General features: G+C 36.8%; 1 protein-coding gene across 1 annotated transcript; it reads right to left on the bottom strand.

Annotated features, from left to right (window-relative positions):
• Positions 1-15,090: 15,090 nt before the first annotated feature.
• LOC149848918 (uncharacterized) lies at positions 15,091-17,806 on the bottom strand. The gene is made up of 6 exons (XM_090005772.1): positions 17,603-17,806; positions 17,379-17,506; positions 17,119-17,203; positions 16,913-17,004; positions 15,355-15,660; positions 15,091-15,191 (listed from the first exon to the last, which is right to left on the bottom strand). The coding sequence occupies exons 1-5, from the start codon at positions 17,804-17,806 to the stop codon at positions 15,423-15,425; spliced, it is 747 nt and encodes a 248-aa protein (XP_089861898.1). The 3' UTR covers positions 15,091-15,191; positions 15,355-15,422.
• Positions 17,807-19,034: the final 1,228 nt, after the last annotated feature.

Raw genomic sequence — 19,034 nt, 5'->3', positions numbered from 1 at the left:
TGCTGACCCGCCAACCCGACACGATTGCCACCTCTAGGATGGATGCATTCTTGAGATTCTTCCTGGTTCAATCGTTGTGGACCTCAGCCGATCAACGTCTACCATCAAGTTACGAAAACCAATTTCAAGTATTTAGTCATCAATGCTCATCATGCCGACCAACTGTGACATGTTTCTTCTGAAGTGCATAAATTCTAAAGCAAAGACTGCTATCTATTAATTTCAAAAGGTTAGAATGCTGCATTTGTTTAATATTGGATGCTACGTAACAATTTAGATTTTTTCAATCATATGAATGTGGTGGTGAGTCTGGCAGTACACTACACCAAATGCTAATTAGCGATGAAAATTTGCTATGGATTTTTTCCCATCACAAATTTGTGACTGATTAGCGAGAGAAAACTACCCGTCGCTAACATTCAAAATATTTGCGAACTTAGCTACGAAAAAAATTCGTCACTAATTCGTCGTAAATTAGCAACGAAATATTTCCGTCACCAAATTTCAATAAAAGAAAATGTTAATTAGTGACGGATTTGTGACGAAAAACTTTTATCGCAAACTCTGTCGCGAAGGAGTTGCGACAGCATTTTTTGTCACAAAGTCGTCGCTCATTAGCGACGAACTCTTTTCGTGGCTATTTTTGATAGGGCGCGATTTTTTTTTCACCCACTTCGTACTTTTCCCCCTTTCACTATATGCAGTCGCCCCCCGAGCCTCCGCGGGTTTCCCCTTCCCAGCCAGACAATCGCGTTAATCGAAACCAGAGTTACCTGAATATCGCCTCGTCCGTGTCTTTTCGGCGGCCGGAGCAATGGTGGTCTTGGTTCAGACGCTCGATATCATGGGGGCGCTGCATTCTGAGCAGGACGTTCGCACTCAAAATGGTATCCCTTGCCTTCAATGTTTTCTTTTTCCTTCAAAATGATCCTCATTCTCGTTCGAGAGGGTTTCGATCCCTGATCCGGATGTCCCTGAACTTTGCAGTTTGTCGCCTGCCAAGCCTTTGGGAACATCGTCAAATCGTCGCTCGGGCCCGTCGGTCTCTTAAATTGAGGGAACCTACTGATTTTTATGCAATTTATGTCCTTTCTGCTCTCATATTGTAGCTATGCGATGGATCTATTTCCTGTCCATATCCTCGAAATAATTTCTCAAAATGGTTAAGATCATAAAAGTATAAGAGGCTTGAGTTGAGATAAGCAGGACAGGAACTGCCTTCCTGATCAATGAAATTTTTTGTTTTTTTTTTGGCGATGCATTACAAGCTACAACCAACGCTTTTCTTTTGTGAAAATAAATCATAAACCTGATGAGTGGATCATTTCCATCAATAAAAATGTTTGCCATTTCAATGTTTCAAAATGAACCACCCTTCGGCTTTTGTCATTTTTTAAGGCTTGCTTCAGAGTCAAATTTAAAATCATGGCAAATATCTTGCAGGCAAAACATTGTTGTCGCTCAAATCATCCTTCTTCAATGGTGTTCATGTTTTGTCAGACTGGAATCCTACAAGTGCAGATCACTGTTCATGGCATGGGGTCTACTGTGATAACATGACATTCTATGTGGTGTTCCTGTATGTTTTATCTAGCCTCTAGTTTCTTTAGTCCCTGGTTTCTTCCTTTCAATGTTGTCACTGGTTACGTGTTACGATGTTTTGGAGCAGTAACCCTTCGAACTTGAATCTGGGTGGTGAAATTTCTCCTGCCATTGGTGACTTGAAATATTTGGAATCCATGTACTGATAGCTCTCCTTACTCTTACATTTGGAATTCAAAGCACCATTAAATCCTTATATGAGTAACACTTTTTTTAGGGTAATCTTCTGTTCTGTTCTGCAGAGATCTTAAAGAAAAACAACTTTCTGGGAAGATTCCTGATGAAGTTGGCAACTGTGTGAAGGCCTATTAAATTGTTTGGATGGCCTGAACAACATGGTCTACCCTGGATCCTGTGGCCTCAAGTAGCTAAGCCTGATATGCTGAAATTTATTGTTTGTTTGTCTGGGTCATTTGCTTGAAAAGCAAGTGGTTGTCTTAAAGACCCTTGCTAATATTCTGACCCTGAGAGACATGAATGACTTGGCAAAGTCCTGACCATTAGTTGACAGACCAATATAACAGGATCAATTGCCATGGCCACAAGTGGCTGAACCTTCTTATTTTTCTATCTAGGCTATTTGCTTGAAAAATAAGTCTTGAAGACCTTGCTGATATTCTGACCTTCAAAGTATCTTCAGAAAAGATCAGAGAAGTAGCCAACAATCTCGACATCCACCGGATGCCAGGCCTCGGCCTCTTCTACTCCGAGCTAGTCCAAGGCATCCCACCAATCTTCAGCCACTATGTGTCCAACATCACAGCTCTTCATTCGGTCCTGGTATTTTTTGCCATTAAATCTCTTCCAGTAAGCAAAAATAACTCCAGAAGAGCGTTTCGAGTTGAACCCCGCGAGCTCCATGTGTTTAGGTGCATTGTCAGGTATGGCTATACTGATCTGAGAGTAGTGATGTCAGGTATTTTCATTCAAGGCTACTAACCGTGGATATATCTATGTGAGATTGGATAAACTCACAAACAAGTAAGAATCTTATATATATATATATATATATATTCCTTTGTTATTTTTTGGGATTCCTAAATGTTTCAGCTTGCAAAATGGCTACTTACCATTTCAATGAACAGAGATTTTAGAGCTTTATAACTTGGAAGCCTCTTACTTCAAAACATGTTAAAAAGCATATGATGGATTTTGTGCATGCTAAAACTTTGGGTACTTTCTGTTTCAAATTATCTTAATATGGAAGGCTTTTTTGGGACTTACAAAGCTTCACATGAATGTTGCTTTCTTCTTATTTTTTAGTCAAGCTGAAGGTTGCCCCCAATGGTATTCAAACTCAAGGCCCTTTAGCTAAGAATTATAACAAACTAGCATACTTCTTTTATACATACATTTTGGCTTCCATATGTTGTTCTTGTTACTCTAGATGCTATGATACATTTCGATGCAACATGTTCTTTGGTCATTGCAAATGAAGGTTGGACTGGAACTTTGCAAATAATAGCTCAAAGTCTAACGAAACAATGAAATTACTCTTCCAAATCTCATACTCATTGCATTATTTTTAGATCTGAAGATTTCTTGAGAAAGCCATTTTTTTAATTCCACCAAGGAAAACCCTTGGCAATGTTATTGCAAGACCAATATTGGTGACTATATATTTGTCTGCATCTATGTTACCAAATAATTTGGTACCGCTAAATCATTTTTTTGAGGCTGAATATTTTAGCATTCTATTATATTAGCCACTCAGTCATTATATATTGATGGATGGAGAAAGGCCAATATGGAAATGACCCAGTGTGGTGATAATGAAAGTCACTTGAGGATGAATTTGGTACACCTTCCATTATGATTTTACAACATTGAGATATATATGGTGCTCTGTAGCAAGTTCTTTAGAGTAATTGAGCACTAGGTAGAACCGTAGAAGTTTACCGTGTCAAAAAACTGTAGAATTTTGGATTTAGAATGCTAAAGGATCCTGTAAAATTGGCTTCTGTTTTTCAAAGAATGTTCTATTTCTCATGTCAGTACCCTTTCTGGCGAAGACATAACTCTGAGAAGTAAATGATGGTGCCTAATGGCCTTAATCTTCACTGATGGGTTAAAGCTCTCATCGATATTTTTGAGTAAGTTGGCAAGAGCAGAAACTATGTCTGTAATTTACACCTTCCAGTCTTTAAGACAAGGCCCAAATAAGTTAATGACACTATGTTACATGTGATCCTGCATATCTATTCTTTTCAAGTTAGACTAGCTGTGATTTTCTATTTTTAGGAAGCATACATGAAGCTTCTGTTAAAGAAATTTTTCAAGGAATCAAACTTTTTTAAGCAGATAAAGCGAGCAGCTTAATGGCTTACATGGTTGATTTTATATTGCAAATGCAGGTTTAAGCCTGAGCAGGTTGAGCAAATAGACAAAAATAAGCTGGAGCAAAACTAGTATTTGTCATGTTTAGGGTGTTGGAGGAGCAGTTGAGCTGGCCCCTGGATATCTACAACTGGTATATGACATTGTTCATAAAGCTGGAGGTGTTTGCATAGCAGATGAAGTACAAAATGGATTTGGTCAAACTGGAAGCCATTATTGGGGATTTGAAACACAGGGTGTTCTTGATATTGTCACCATGGCGAAGGTCTCAACTTTTTCCTCTGATTTTGCAAATAGCGTTCTGTTTTATCTTATAATCGTTTCTTTTTGCTTCATGTCTGATTAGTCAAAATTTGCATCAAATGTGCACAATAAACAATCAACTAGATGTATTTCCTGCTTTGAGATTGTTTCATTTGGCACCAACAGGGAATTGGCAATGGCCTACCTTTAGGAGTTGTAGTCACAACACCAGAAATTGCATATGTATTGTCAGAGAAAGTTCAATTCAATACATTTGGTGGGAACCCTGTTTGTTCTGCTGGTGGACTTGCAGTACTGAAGGTTTTCGACAAGGAGAACCATCAAGAGCATTGTGCTGTTGTTGGTTCCCACCTGCTTGAGTGTTTGAGGCACCTTCAGCAGAAACATGAAAGTAACCATCACTTTTGATCTTTCATATTTCCTATGTCATGATTGGATATGGTTTGGAAATTAATATTCTTGATACTTTATAAATCTACATTACGTGCACCAATTCACACCTTATGTTTGTTGTCAAGTTACAACTTATTATGAAGATGCATTATCAACTAAGACTATTATTATGCATGAGTATTCATTTAAAATTATTGAGCATGAGTACATTATTAAGGCATTTCAAGCATGCAATTTAAGGTTTGTTTCATTTTCTAGAACTATTCAAAGAGATATTATGAAGATGCATAATAGTGAAAGGGAAAGTTAAAGACATTTTTCAGTGCAAATACTGAACACATTTTTCTTACAGGAGCAGGGCCTGGGGTTTTCCCTCGATGTGGGTCTCGCTGCCCGGTCAGCGGTCCAGGGGGGCCGCCCCTGGCGGGGGGCAATGCCCCCCATACCAATTTTTTTCTTGGGCTTATGTTTGAGACCCGGTTTCTTATGGATCATACCGATTTTTTACTAGCAGCTTAGTTAAAGCTGCGTAAAAAACCCCTAATATTTGGTCAAATAAGGACTTTGACCTTCATTTGATTAAAAAATTCAAGGCGTGTACAGCTCGGCTTGAGGCGCACCTCGCATCGAGGTGTGCACCTCAAGGCGTATGAGGCGCATGCCTCGAGGCACTTTTTTAATTTTTTTTTTTTAATTTTACGATGGGTTAGCGACAAATAATATCTATCGCTGATGGTTTGCGACAGATTATATTTTGTCGCTAATTCCATCGCTATTTTAGCGACGAAATATAAACCATCGCAAACCCAAATCAGTGCTTATTTAGTGACGGACTCGCAATGGACATGATTTGTCGCTAATCCATCGGTAATTAGCGACGGAAGTAACGACATAAGTTCTGTCGCTATTTAGCGACCAGAATTATGCGATGGACGATATTTATCGTTAATCTGTCGTCATTCCATCGCTAAACAGTTTAGCGACGGATATTGTCCGTCGCTAATCCACATTTTTCTTGTAGTGGTACATGTAATGCATGCTAAACAATTGTTACTAGAATTTGGCTCATGAAGTGCACTACTCCAATTATGAATTCTTGCCCTGCTTTATTGTAACACCAGGATACGAGACCTTTAGAGTGTAGGTCCAGTTGATATTACTTTTTAGAGGAAAATATACAAAGTTTATATAGAGAAAACATGGCTAATATTTTTTTTCTAATAAACTCATTTTCTTTGATAAAGTTCATCATTCATAACATACGAAATAATAATTACATGAGTGTTCAATAACAAGAAATAAAACTAACAAGTACTTTGCTTCAGAGTCGAAGTAGTTGATCATGTCTTACCTGCGCTAGTATATTTGAAACCTATAGATGTAATTATACGGGGGTAAGTCGATAACTCAGTAAAAAATATTTATATGTAATAAATGACTTTAACTTACAACTGTAGTGATCTTTAAGCTCCTAATATGAGTTTAGTTTTTGACATACCACACAAAGTTTGTATGTTTTAAATTCTTCCCTTACCTCTCTCAATCTAACACTCACTCACAACAACCTATAACACTAGATTGGCTATACCGGTCATAGTCATCTATAAGCGTATCAACCCGTATAGAACACCTTATGTCTACATTGTTGAGTAGACTATAAACTATATACTCCCAGTGATCCTCGGATCACTAGGCACTGCAGTGAAACAATAAAGAGGACCCCACCGGTAGTTAGTCAGAAGATTAGGCTAAAACTCAGTATGATTTATGTTACATCATAACCATAATGACTTTCAACCATCTATGGTTATCTAGAGTAGATACTGTGTGAATATAAGATCATAAGTCATACTTTAAGTTCATTCTCTTGACCTTGCTCTCAAGCTTGGGTGTCACTCATTCTCCGTGAGTGCCATCATGAAATAATCACGAAGAGTCTTATTCTCAATCTCAAAATGATATTAAGGTTCACATTTTTTATCATACTAAGCATGCAACGGCGTAGAGTCTATATGTCATTAAATCATCGATGACTCACACTCCATAATGGTTGCACTCAGGCCACGAACCAGGTAGCCCTTTATACAGGTTGCCACTTTCAAGATTTAAGGAGTTAAGTATGCTAATCTCAATATAAATTCAAATGACATGACCAAATTCATGGGACTCAAGGCTAATTACAATCTCATCACAATGCATATTATTTGAAGATTATAACATATATATGTTATCATAAAACAATCTCTTTCTAATATGCATGACACATTATGACTAACGTGTACATATAGTCATCATATTGCAATTAACTCATGCATGATCATTCTATGCATATCACGTTCACACTCAAGAACTACATTTGTAAACATGCTAATATACAACAATATTAATAACATGCAATGCAATATGATTTATTCACAACTAAGATTACTTATAATATCTCTTACCTTGAATACGAATATTGTACTCTACTTACAATCGAGTCTCAAGTAGTTCTAAAAATAGAACTTGTTCATCACACAAGCATGTTCATGTTAATATACATACATTGTTTATAATACGATAGAATTACTAAAATATGCCTTTTAAGTTGACATGTCAAACTTTGATTTTTGTGCTCCTAATTTGATCAAAACCATAAAACAAAAAGATTCATCTCTATGATACGAGTCCAACATACCAAACCTCACTCAATTCTGAGTTCAGAGTGCAAAGTTATGTTTGTTTTACTTAATCGGATATTTAGAACATACAAAGGTAATTTAGTTATTTCAACTCTTATGATTTAACCCGACTCATCTTAGGTCAAAAACAGGTTCGATATGAGTTTAGAGTACAAGGTTTACCAAACCTAGTCTGGGATTGGTTTGAAACTCAATTGAATTTAAAAAAAATCATAATAAATTATAAACTGGATCCTGATCTAGTTCTGATCTGGATCCAAAACTATCATACTAGATCCAGACTCAGTTCTGATCTGGTTATAGAATTGATCCATCCAACTATGGGTTGTATTCAGATCTATCTACATATTAGATTCAGAACTGATCAGAACAGTCTTGAACTAGATCTAGATCAAGTTCTCACCTCGATCTAGTATTTTTCCATCTACTCCATACTAGATCCAGACCCAATTTTTATCTGGATCCAGTTCAACTTGGATCAATCCAAACTGACTAGATTAAACTGGACCCATATCTAGTATGGTCCAGTTTCAGTCTGGTCCAGATCCAAACAAAAAACTGAGACCCTATTGGACCTGACTCGGCCAGAACTGATTCGGTCAATCAAGTCGAGTTTGAAACTGTTGACCAGACTCGATTTGGACTTAACCAGACCAAGTCGGTCTTCATCAGACCTAACCTGGGCTGGGTTCACACCCAGACAGGTTCATTACGATCGAGTTGGTCTGGTTCAGTCCAGACAGGTTCAATAAGCAAAGACCAAGTTTTTTTTTCATTTGGTCTATGTCACACCCAGATCGATGTAAACACTCCAAATTTTTCAAACCCGTTCCAGACATCTCATTTCACAGATGTCAAATCCCCTATAGGGTAGTGTTGAGTCTCACCCCTAGATTTATCCCAGTCGAGAGACTAATTCACCCCCACTTTGATAATAAAATTACCATTTTACTCCTGAGTCACCCTTAGCCCTTCGTTTGTCCATCGTAGCCAAGCACAGTCTAAGTTCAAAAGAATTAGAATGTCAATCATTCCTAACTCCACTGAGCTCACGAATGAACTGTGTCAATTCATTCAAGCTAAATTTAGTGCATTTCAGGCAGAATAAGCTCATTTTTAGCTCAAATTTCAGCTAGATTGTCCTCAAGATAGCCAAATCCAGTAGATCCTATCTCTAGGAGTCTAATCTAAGTTCCACAAGAGTTTGAATAGTCTGGTTCGAATTCAAAGTCACTTTTCACACACCCATACCTTCATTTTAACTCATTTTAGCTCGTTTGAGCTCACTTCGGTTCAAATCGAGCTAACCTCAGCTGGTTGAGCTAGTATTTTAGCTTCGAATTTAGTTCACCTTAGTATAACTGGCTTCTGATTTTTTTCATTCTAAACCTACCCAGTTCAAATCAGTTCAGACCAGTTTAGTACCATGTTTTACCCCTGCAGGGCAAAAACAAAAAAATAAAAATTTACTCGGGACATTGTTTCTGACAGTTTTCTAAACTTGGACAAGTCCCGATTTAGACTCGGATCAATTCCTTCATCTAATACCTTATCGATACCCGAGATCCAATTTATTTCAATTCAGATATTGGATCCAATGCTGGATCACTAAAAGAATTTTATGGATTAGCGATGGATGTTATCCATTGCTAATCCACCGCTAATCCGTGGCTAAAATTGTTAGCGACGAATTTACGATAGACAACGTACGTCGCTAATTAGCGACAAAAAAGATTTGTCGCTATTTTTGTCGCTAAATTGCGAGGGATTAGCGAATGCCACAATTCGTCACTAAATAACGGTTGATTTTGTTTTTGCGACAGATATAAATCCATCGCTAAAATTTACCGATGGATAATATCCCTCACTATATTGTGCATGAATTTTTACTGAATTTTAGCGACGAATACATATCCATCGCTAATCCGTTGTAAAATAAAAAAATAAAATAAAATAAATTTGTTTGAAATATAAATATCGAGACATAAAACTTATAGTGGCAAAATTTAGCAATTTAAGGGAAATGTACATATTATAACATTCAAAGCACAAGCTCAAACCAAGCATATGAAATCACGGAATCTCAAATTATATAATACAACAACCAATAAAAGTTAATTCCTAAAAAACATGTGCAAAAAAAGATCATTCAATGGCAATAAAACATAAAACTTTAAATAAAACTGTTACCAGGTAAAAAGTAAAATACACATAAGATGGCTTCATGACTATAGTACAATACGACCTTTTGGACCTAAAGGACATTGCTCCTTCAATTACCCTCTGTCTTTCTTCAATTGTGAAAGTTGAGCCCCCTTCCTATTTTTTTCGCCAGGGAGGGGTCGAGCCCCCTCCCTGTTTTTTTTTCGCCAAGGAGGGGTTGAGCCCCCTCCCTGTCTTACGGGATGCGAGGGAGGGGCCGAGCCCCCTCCTTTTTTTTCGCCAGGGAGGGGTCGATCCCCCTCCCTATCTTACGGGATGCGAGGGAGGGACTCCGACCCCTCTCTGTTTCCTTTTTCGCCAGGTAGGGGTTGAGCCTCTTCTCTGTATTGTTTTGTATATTTGTGCTTCGCAGGTACGTTGTTGAGCTAATTGCGTGATTCTTAGTGTTAAGCATTGCATGTGGCTAAAAAAATGCAAAGGCAAAAGCAATTCAAATCGGGTAAATACCCGTGGTGAGTAAGTGATGTAAGCGCATCACATGTTATTTAATTTATTAGATGCAACACTTTTCTGTTCACACACTCACTTAGTTGTGGATATCTAGGATTGCTTTGATGGAGTTTGAAGATCATGCTAAGCATGATTTTAATGTATGAGAATAGAAGTGTTCTTATTTTTTTAGTACGGATTTCATGCTAAGCATGGTAGTAGTTAGCGGGATATTGAAGTGTGTTTGCTGCAGGTATATGTTTGACATTGTTTTGATATGAATGATTTGAATATATTGCAATGTTTGATGTGTCTGTATCCATTCTTGCATGAAGTTATTTTTCATTTGATTATGTCTTTCATGTGAAATTGTATCATAAAAACATGCTTCAAATGAATGTATCATTTTATGAAATATGATTTCATATTTCTAAATATTCTCGTGATGAGTATAAATATGATGTGATGGTGTTACACACAAAAATTTATGCATTAATTGAAACAATATGTTAAATACGACATAATTTAGATGTCATGCATGTGGAGAAAAATGTGTTTGATAATGTGTTCAATACGGTAATAAATGTGAAAGGGAAAATAAAGGATAATCCGAAGGCTCATATGAATTTAAAAATAATATGTAAAAGACCAGAATTGGAACCCAAAGAGTACAATGACAAAGTACTGAAACCAAAGAGAAGATACGTGCTTGGACCAGATCAAGTAAAGCAGGTATGTCAATAGTTGAGACAGTTGGGATTTTCAGATGGATACATCTCTAATATTGCTCGGGCTGTGAAGATAGACGAGAAACAGTTATAATCCGATGGCACATGTATGAAAGAATATGATCTAAATGATATACCAAGTGGATACAGGCTCAATGAAGAAGAAGAAGAGGAGGAAGAGGAAGATGAGGAGGAAGAAGGATATTAAAGTCAAACAAGTGATTAGGAAGTATTCTCGAGCTAGTGAAATACATCTTGTAATACATACCGCTATTTGATGTGAATCATTTGAATGTATTGAAATGTATTGCAATGATTTGAATGATTTGAAGGTATTGCAATGTTTGAATGTATTGCATACATTTATTTTCGATTTGATTATGTATCTTCTATAGATATAGAGTTATGATTTGAATGTATTATAACGTGTTTGAATTATTTGAATGTATTGCAATATTTGAATGTCTTGCATGAAGTTTTTTTCAATTTGATTATATATCCATGAAGATATAGAGTTGTATAACTGATCCAATTGTATTACAAGTTAAGGATAAGTTATCCATGATTAGCAAGTGATGTTATATCTTATGTTTTAATGTATTGCAATATTTGATGTGAATGATTTGAATGTATTGAAATATATTGCAATGATTTAAAGGTATTGCAATGTTTGAATGTATTTCATGACATTTTTATTTATTAGAATATGGTTCGTGGAGGTCACAGTCGTCGAGCACCCAGTGGTAGCTAGTCTCAGCCTTCATCTTCACGGGCTGCTTCGATAGGTATATCATTTAAATAATTGTATACTTGATTAGTTTAAATGTGCATTGTGTGAATTTCTAACTCATTGTTCTGTAGGTGATGTTTCGCCTACACATGACCCACCTACACCAGCTACGCATACACATCACGAGACAACGCCGGATGTAGGGTCTTCTCAGTATGACATACGATGACTAATTCAAATAGTGTATATCGATAGTCGACCGTAAGTATTTCATTGTCACTTGTCTAATACTTATCTTATAAATAGTATATATCGATAGTCGATTGTTAATGTGTATCAATTCATGTGCAGTACGAGGTTTGAGCAACAAGAAGTAATAGGAGAAATTAAGAAGTCACTACTGCAGCATCTTCCAGGACTGGTAGCGCAATGAAAAGAGTACCCGACGGAGGTGTTGGACAGATTAATGTCCTTATTCATGGTATGCAATCGTTTATCATAACTAATGTATTTCATATTTATGTGTGCTAACTTTCTGAAAGTATTTGTAGGCTTCTCATCGCTTCACGACTGCAAATGAGGAGAAAGATGCGAGGGTAGTGTGGCAGAAGGTAGCTGTCAGTCGATTTGCCGACATGCTGCACAATATGAAGACTGCAGCAAAAAAAAGCAATTGGTGGGATAAATGATCCACTGCAATGGAAAGGCCATGAGACTTCTACTATCAGAAGAGATTATTGGGAAGGCATGCACGACAAGTGGGCGAGCAATGAATTTTGAAATCACTCAGCAAAGGCTGCACAAAACCAAGCACAGATGCCCGATGCCCATCTACACACAGGTGGATCTAGGACTTTTGGAAGCTACCAGAAGAAAATGGTAACTCATCAATATATATATTGTCTAATTTGTATTATGCATACTTATTAATCGATTTTTTTATCATTTAACATTACAGAAAGCAGAAAAAGGAGACATTGTACCTTACAAGGATTTATTTGTTGAAACACATAAACGTAAGAGCACGAAAGATTTTGTAGCAGAGAAGGTGAGAGTGACATCGGTATGTATTTATTGTATTAATAAATATTGTAATATACAAGTTACTATGAATTACGTTATCATAAATATTGTAATTCTTAATTCTTAATTCATATTCTAATCATTACTTTATAGGAGTCATACGAGCATCAAATGGTACAGCGATATGGCGATAACTCCACTCAGCATCCACCTTTTGATCTTGCAGCATGGGTGACTGCAATTGGTGAACCCAAAAAGGGTCGTGTGTTCGGGTTTGAGAATAACATGAATACCACACCAGTCGTTGCCTCCTACAGCCACGACTCTCAAAGTTCTCCCGCCAGCATAAAGTCCCAACGTCCGATTGACCCTGCTATGTCTTGGGATGGTGTCTGTCAGCGTCTTGAGGACAAAATGCAATACTTTTTAAATGAAGTCATTCCCAACATTGTCCGTAATGAGTTGTGCAACTTTTTCAGGACAGAAAAACTTCGTCTGCATTCAACATGAGCTTCGATACCCGTCAGGTATAAAGATTCATGTTATTTGTTTCATGTCGTTAGATTTCAAGCTAGTATATGCATGATTGAATACATATATGCATGATTGTCTCACTATGAATTTTTTTGACACCTTATAACACATATATGCATGATTGATTCACTATACAATTTTTATGACACCCTTATAACACATATACGCATGATTGAATCACTATAAAAGTTTTTTTACAACCTTACAACACATATATGCATGATTTCATCACTATAAAATTTTCTTAGTGCCTTATAACACATACATTCATGATTTAATCACTATAAAAGTTTTTGGACAACCTTAAAACACATACAAAAATGCTTTCAGAACACATATGAGCCTGATATTAGCATATATGAAAGTTTTTTAATGCCTTATAACACATATATGCATGATTGAATCACTATAAAAATTTTTGACTGCCTTAGAACATGATATGCATGATTGAATCACTATAAAAATTTTTGACTGCCTTAGAACATGATATGCATGATTAAATCACATATAAAGTTTTTTGACTGCCTTAGAACACATATGAGCATGATTGAATCAGTATAATATTTTTTGATTGTCTTAGAACATAATACACATGATTGAATCACATATAAAGTTTTTTTACTGCCTTAGAACACATATGAGCATGATTGAATCACTATGAAAGTTTTTTGATTGCCTTATAATACATATGAGCATGATATTAGCATATATGAAAGTTTTTTTACTGGCTTATAACACATATGAGCATGATTAAATCAATATGAAAGTTGTTTGACAACCTTAGAACACATATATGCATGATTGAATCAATATGCAAGTTTTTTGACAACCTTAGAACACATACAAGCATGCTTTCATCACTATGAAATTGTTTTACTGCCTTAGAACACACATATGCATGATTGAATTACTATAAAATTTTTCTTAGAACACATTTATCCATGATTAAATCAATATGCAAGTTTTTTGACTGCTTTAGAACACATGAACATGATTAAATCACTATGAAGGATTTTTTACAACATTAAAACACATATAAGCATGATTTCATCACTATGAAAGTTTTTTTACTGTCTTGTAACACATATATGCATAATTATGATACATAACACATTTATTTGACAACCTTATAAATCATATAAACCATATATGCATGCGTGAATCACTGTGACATTATTTGACAATCTTAGAACACATATCTGCATGATTGAATCACTATAATTTTTTTTTCAGTCTTAGAACATATATTTGAATTCTATTAATGTCCTTCAGTTTATTGCTAGTCTATGTATCATTCAGCCATTTACTTTAACATTAGATTAGGTGCATTGCATATAATTTATTTCATTACATTTTGTTTATAAATACTAACATTTTGGTTCTTTTGTAAGATGCAGGAGATTATCAGCATAGAGGAGCTGATTGAGATACGGAGGGAGGGGCAGATCGAGAAAATGAAGAGGATGATGCCCAAAATCTTGGCAAGGATCAGATTTGTTTGTTTAATTTGTTTGACGTACTCGTAACTAATTATAACTTTGGCAAGGACTGTATTTGGTTGTTAAAGTTTGCTTAACTTAGAACTTGTATTAAATTTGTTTCACATGTATATGTATTTTTTATGTGTAATTTTTCTTTTTATAAGCAGGTTATATGAATTGTATAACGAAAAATTTTTCTCGAGTTTCAAAATATTTAATAAAAATAAATAAATTTTTATTAAAAATTAGCGACGGATAGTAGTCGTCGCTAATCCATTGCCAATTTGAAGCAATCGTCGATTTGTGACGAAATTTAAGCTGTCTCTAATGGTTGTCGCCAAATTGGCGACGGATATGTATCCCTCATTAAATAGTAGCGACGGATTAAATTTCGTCGCATAACCAAACCAGTCTCTAATTAGCGACAAACATGATCCGTCGCTAAGCCATCGTTACTTAGCGACGAATTGGCGACAGTAAATGTTGTCGCAGTTTAGCGACTAGAGTTATGAGACGAACACTATCTGTCACGAATCCATTGCAAAATCCGTCGCTAACATATTTAGCGATGAATAGCGTCCGTCGCTAATACGCATTTTTCTTATAGTGTCATAACTATAGTACAATAAGGCCTTTTGGTCCAAAAGGACATTGTTCCTTCAATTACCCTGTCTTTCTTCAATTGTGATAGCTCTTCTGTGTGATACGACATTATGTCGACATTGAAGTGGCACAATACTTTCTTTCACAACATAACCATTTGGACCTACAAGAGAAAATGTGTTTGTCAATGAAATGCATTCTTAGAATAGCTTTTAACTGAAAATAGAAACACTAATGACAAAACGAATAGTGATCGACTGGGGTAACTTTATTGATAACAACACCTCACAAAAAATAAAGTAACTAGCATAAAGAAGTGATTTTACCTTTAGCTGTTGTTGAGTGAATTGAAAAATCCTTTTCTTATGTTTTAAGGCATCATTACAAGGTTTTGTTAAGCCCTTAGATGCTGCTTGAATATTGTCCTGACTTTCAACTTTAATCCGACATTTTTCCCATGAAAATCACCAAGTTCTAAACAATGATCAATACAAAACCATTTCCAGCCCTTCCGAAATGTCATGCCATGATTATTTTTTTTTACTTTTACACGCCAAGTATTATTACTGGGCCCCTTCAATATGGCATATCTAGAAGTCTTCAATATGTTGTAAAAAAGCAGGCGGTATCCTCTGCAAAATATCCAAATCACCAATATATTAACAGCAAGATTTTAATATTCAGAAGTCATTCACATCGACAAATACAATGTATGCCAATGACTTGGTCAAAAAGATTTTCTTACATACCTTGCTTGCCTGAACTTTTCTTACATAAGTTGATCAACTATTCAAAACAATTGCTTGCCTGAACTTTGAAAATAACTTTCATGGTTGTATTAAGGGAAAACCAACAAACTATCCCAAGGAGATAGCAGAAGCAATCTTCAACCAGGAAAAAGAACAGCGAAGCGAATAAAAATCCAAATCATGAGGGAAATTCAGTAAATAAGTTCATGGATTTCCACCAACAAAGCATCGACGGAACATCAAATTCAACATTTCCCATTAGCCTAGGGTTTCCCTTCACCCCTTACATCCATCAATTCTGGAAAAAAAACATTCAATTCCACCGATATACATTATTTTCCAGCAGAACAAGAAACCAAAAACCCCAACCACAAGATGCAATTTTGCGCATGTATGATCACTTTGTATCATGGACACAAAGCATGTCTGGTGGCAAGGATTGGGTTAAAACTATTTGCTCACATATATTAGACTAAGATTATACTACCCAGTGGCATATTTCTAGGTGTTCTCTGTTACCATAAAAGGTTTAGCCTAGAGAAGATGAAATTTAATTTATATATAAAAAAAACCTTGTTCATATGACAAACTCAACTAGAAATGGAGTTACAGATATTAGTTTCATATGCTCAAAGTGGTTCTGATATATATGAAAAGCATCTCTTATACCAGCAAAACAACTTAAGAATATATTAGTTGATACAAAAAAAGTCCCAAAGAGTGTGGTGCTTGTCAGGATTGATGTAATGGATGCTTATACAGCAACAACCAGAAGTGACCAATGCCAACACCTTGAAGTACCAAGGTTGACATTGGTGTGATGGGCATTTTGAAGTACCCATGTTACATAGGAAGCCCAGAAAGGCTATATTATTTGAATATAGAAACCCCAGTAAGCTAGGTTCCAACATAACTAGAAAAACCAGTAACTATGATTAAGACCAGAGATGCAGAAGATATGCCCATAGACATTCTAAGTGCAAAGAATACCATCAATTAGAAACCATATTTTCCCCTTAATTTTGGTTTTGAACAAGAAGTCCAAAATAAAGTAAGATGGAGAAACAAAGTCACTTATCATAATAAATAATCCAGTAAGAGGAAGATCTTTTTCATTATTCTTTACTGAACTTACTGACAAGTGAAAGCATCGCGAAAGAATATATTTTTGTGACTAAGGTGCTGTTTGATCCTCCTCCTCTTGACAACCTGAAGTAAATTTGGAACCTAAAAATGGCAAGCAAAGAATGCAATAAGTCATAGGCAACATTCAAACACACAAATGAGTATTCAAACTTTTTCCACAGATACAGTGTGCTCTGAATAAGAGTGCATGCTTACTCTCAGAACAGCTGGTATGTAAAAGCAACCACTTGGGGAAGAGACAGTTTGATCATAGTACTCCAACACATCAGCATCAGAATCCCTTCAAGGAGAAAGAAGAAAGAAACAAGCATCAGAATCCCTTCAAGGAGAAGAAGAAAGGCCATAACCCTAACCCTAACCCTAACCGAAAAGAGAAAGGGGGATCGGGGGACGATCCTCTGCATCTCAGATGCCGGTGCGCCAGGGCTTGGGCTCGGGGACGGCGACGACCATACCTTGGAGGCCGTGGTCGAGGAGGACCTGGCAGCCGAGCCTGGCGTGCTTGCTGAGGATGCCACGATGGGCATTCTTGCGGAGGGTGTAGCTCTCGTCGTAAGCTAGGTTGTGGCAGCCGATCGAACCACTCTTGGGCGACATGCACCTCTCACTCGGCGGAGCAGGCGCCGAGCTCCTCGTGGCCGTGCGACTCTGGGTCGATGAGGCCGAAGTTGGAGATCGCCTTGAGGAGGCTCTGCCCCGACAGCCCCATCACCTCGTGCTTCCGCCCCTCCAGATCGATCACGAAGATCTTCACGATCCGATCGGCCACCTTTCGCGATGTCGACGACGAAGGCAACGATGAGGAGGATTTGGAGAGGAGAAAGGAGGGGAGAGGAGGGAAGAGTTTGGAGGAGAGCTTGCGGGCGTAGAGGGAGATCGCCATCGCTATTTTGGGTTTTTGGATGGCCCTCTCTCCCAGTTCTCTCCTTCCTTCCCTTTTGTATACTTCCGGCAACACTTAAGAGAGAGAGAGAGAGAGACCTGTGTTGTCGGTGGAAGGTATGGTAGGAGATGGATTGCAGTCTAAAGAGAAAACCAGAGGTCGCCCGAGGATTTCGACCGATCGTCTGTCCTCTCAGCACCCGAATAGAGGCGAAACTCTAGCGTGGGGAGCGTCCATCAGTCCTTCTCCGCAGTCACTGGGTGGGGGGAGAAGCAAGGCGCGAGCGCGCGCGCGCGAGATCGCCCCCTAAATGGGCCGTTTTATATCACAAATTAGCTACGAATTCACGACAAAAAATTTTTGTCTCACAATCCGTAGCTACTTAGCGACGAATTAGAGATGAAAAATTTTTGTCGTGACATCCGTCGCTAATTTGTGACAGATTAGCGAAAGAATTTTTTTATCGTTAATTTGTGCCTAATTTGAAACAAATTTTGAGCGGTGATTTTTCCATCGCTAAGTAGTGACGGATTTTGAGACAAAAATTTTTTGTTGCTAATTCTGTAACTAATTTTAAATTTACAGACGACTAATTTTCTCTAGCTAATTCATCGCAAATTTCTGATGGATTATTTCTTTCGCTAATTAGCATTTTTCTTATAGTGGATCTAGTGTCTAATTTTCATCCCGAACCTGGATTTTTTATCTCATTCATTCAGAAATCCATATCCAGGGTCCAATTTATTCTTTAAAACCTGGAATATCCCATCAGATATCCAGGATCCAATTTAACTATTTCAGATTCACTTCAGTTTGGATCCACCTTCTGATCTGTTTAGAAGGTTAATTGAACCAATTTCTGAACTCAGATCAATCTAACATCTCAGATTCAATTTCACTTCTTGGATTCTGATTCAGATCCAAGATCCAAGTTCATTCTCTAAGATGGATCCAAGATCCAAGTTCAAAAATCTTAATTTTCATTATGAATTTGGGGTTTTTCATTTTCAACTCTTCAGAAATCCAAATTCAGGGTTTGATTTCTATTTTCAAACCAATTTTCTTCAAATCGAGATTCAGATCCAATCTTTCTCAAAACCACGGATCGAGATCCTTTTTCAAAATTCAATTTTTATTCTAATTTCAAAGTCAATTCTCAAATTTCAAATTTAAATCCATCATTTTGTAAAAATCCTTTAAAAAATACCTTGGATTCAGTTCATAATTC

The sequence above is a fragment of the Nuphar pumila genome, chromosome 1, assembly GCF_984573655.1.
Source record: "Nuphar pumila chromosome 1, dmNupPumi1.hap1.1, whole genome shotgun sequence".
Classification (NCBI taxonomy): Eukaryota; Viridiplantae; Streptophyta; class Magnoliopsida; order Nymphaeales; family Nymphaeaceae; genus Nuphar; species Nuphar pumila.
The sequence above is the reverse complement of the archived record's forward strand: the minus strand, read 5'-3'. Positions and strand labels throughout refer to the sequence as shown.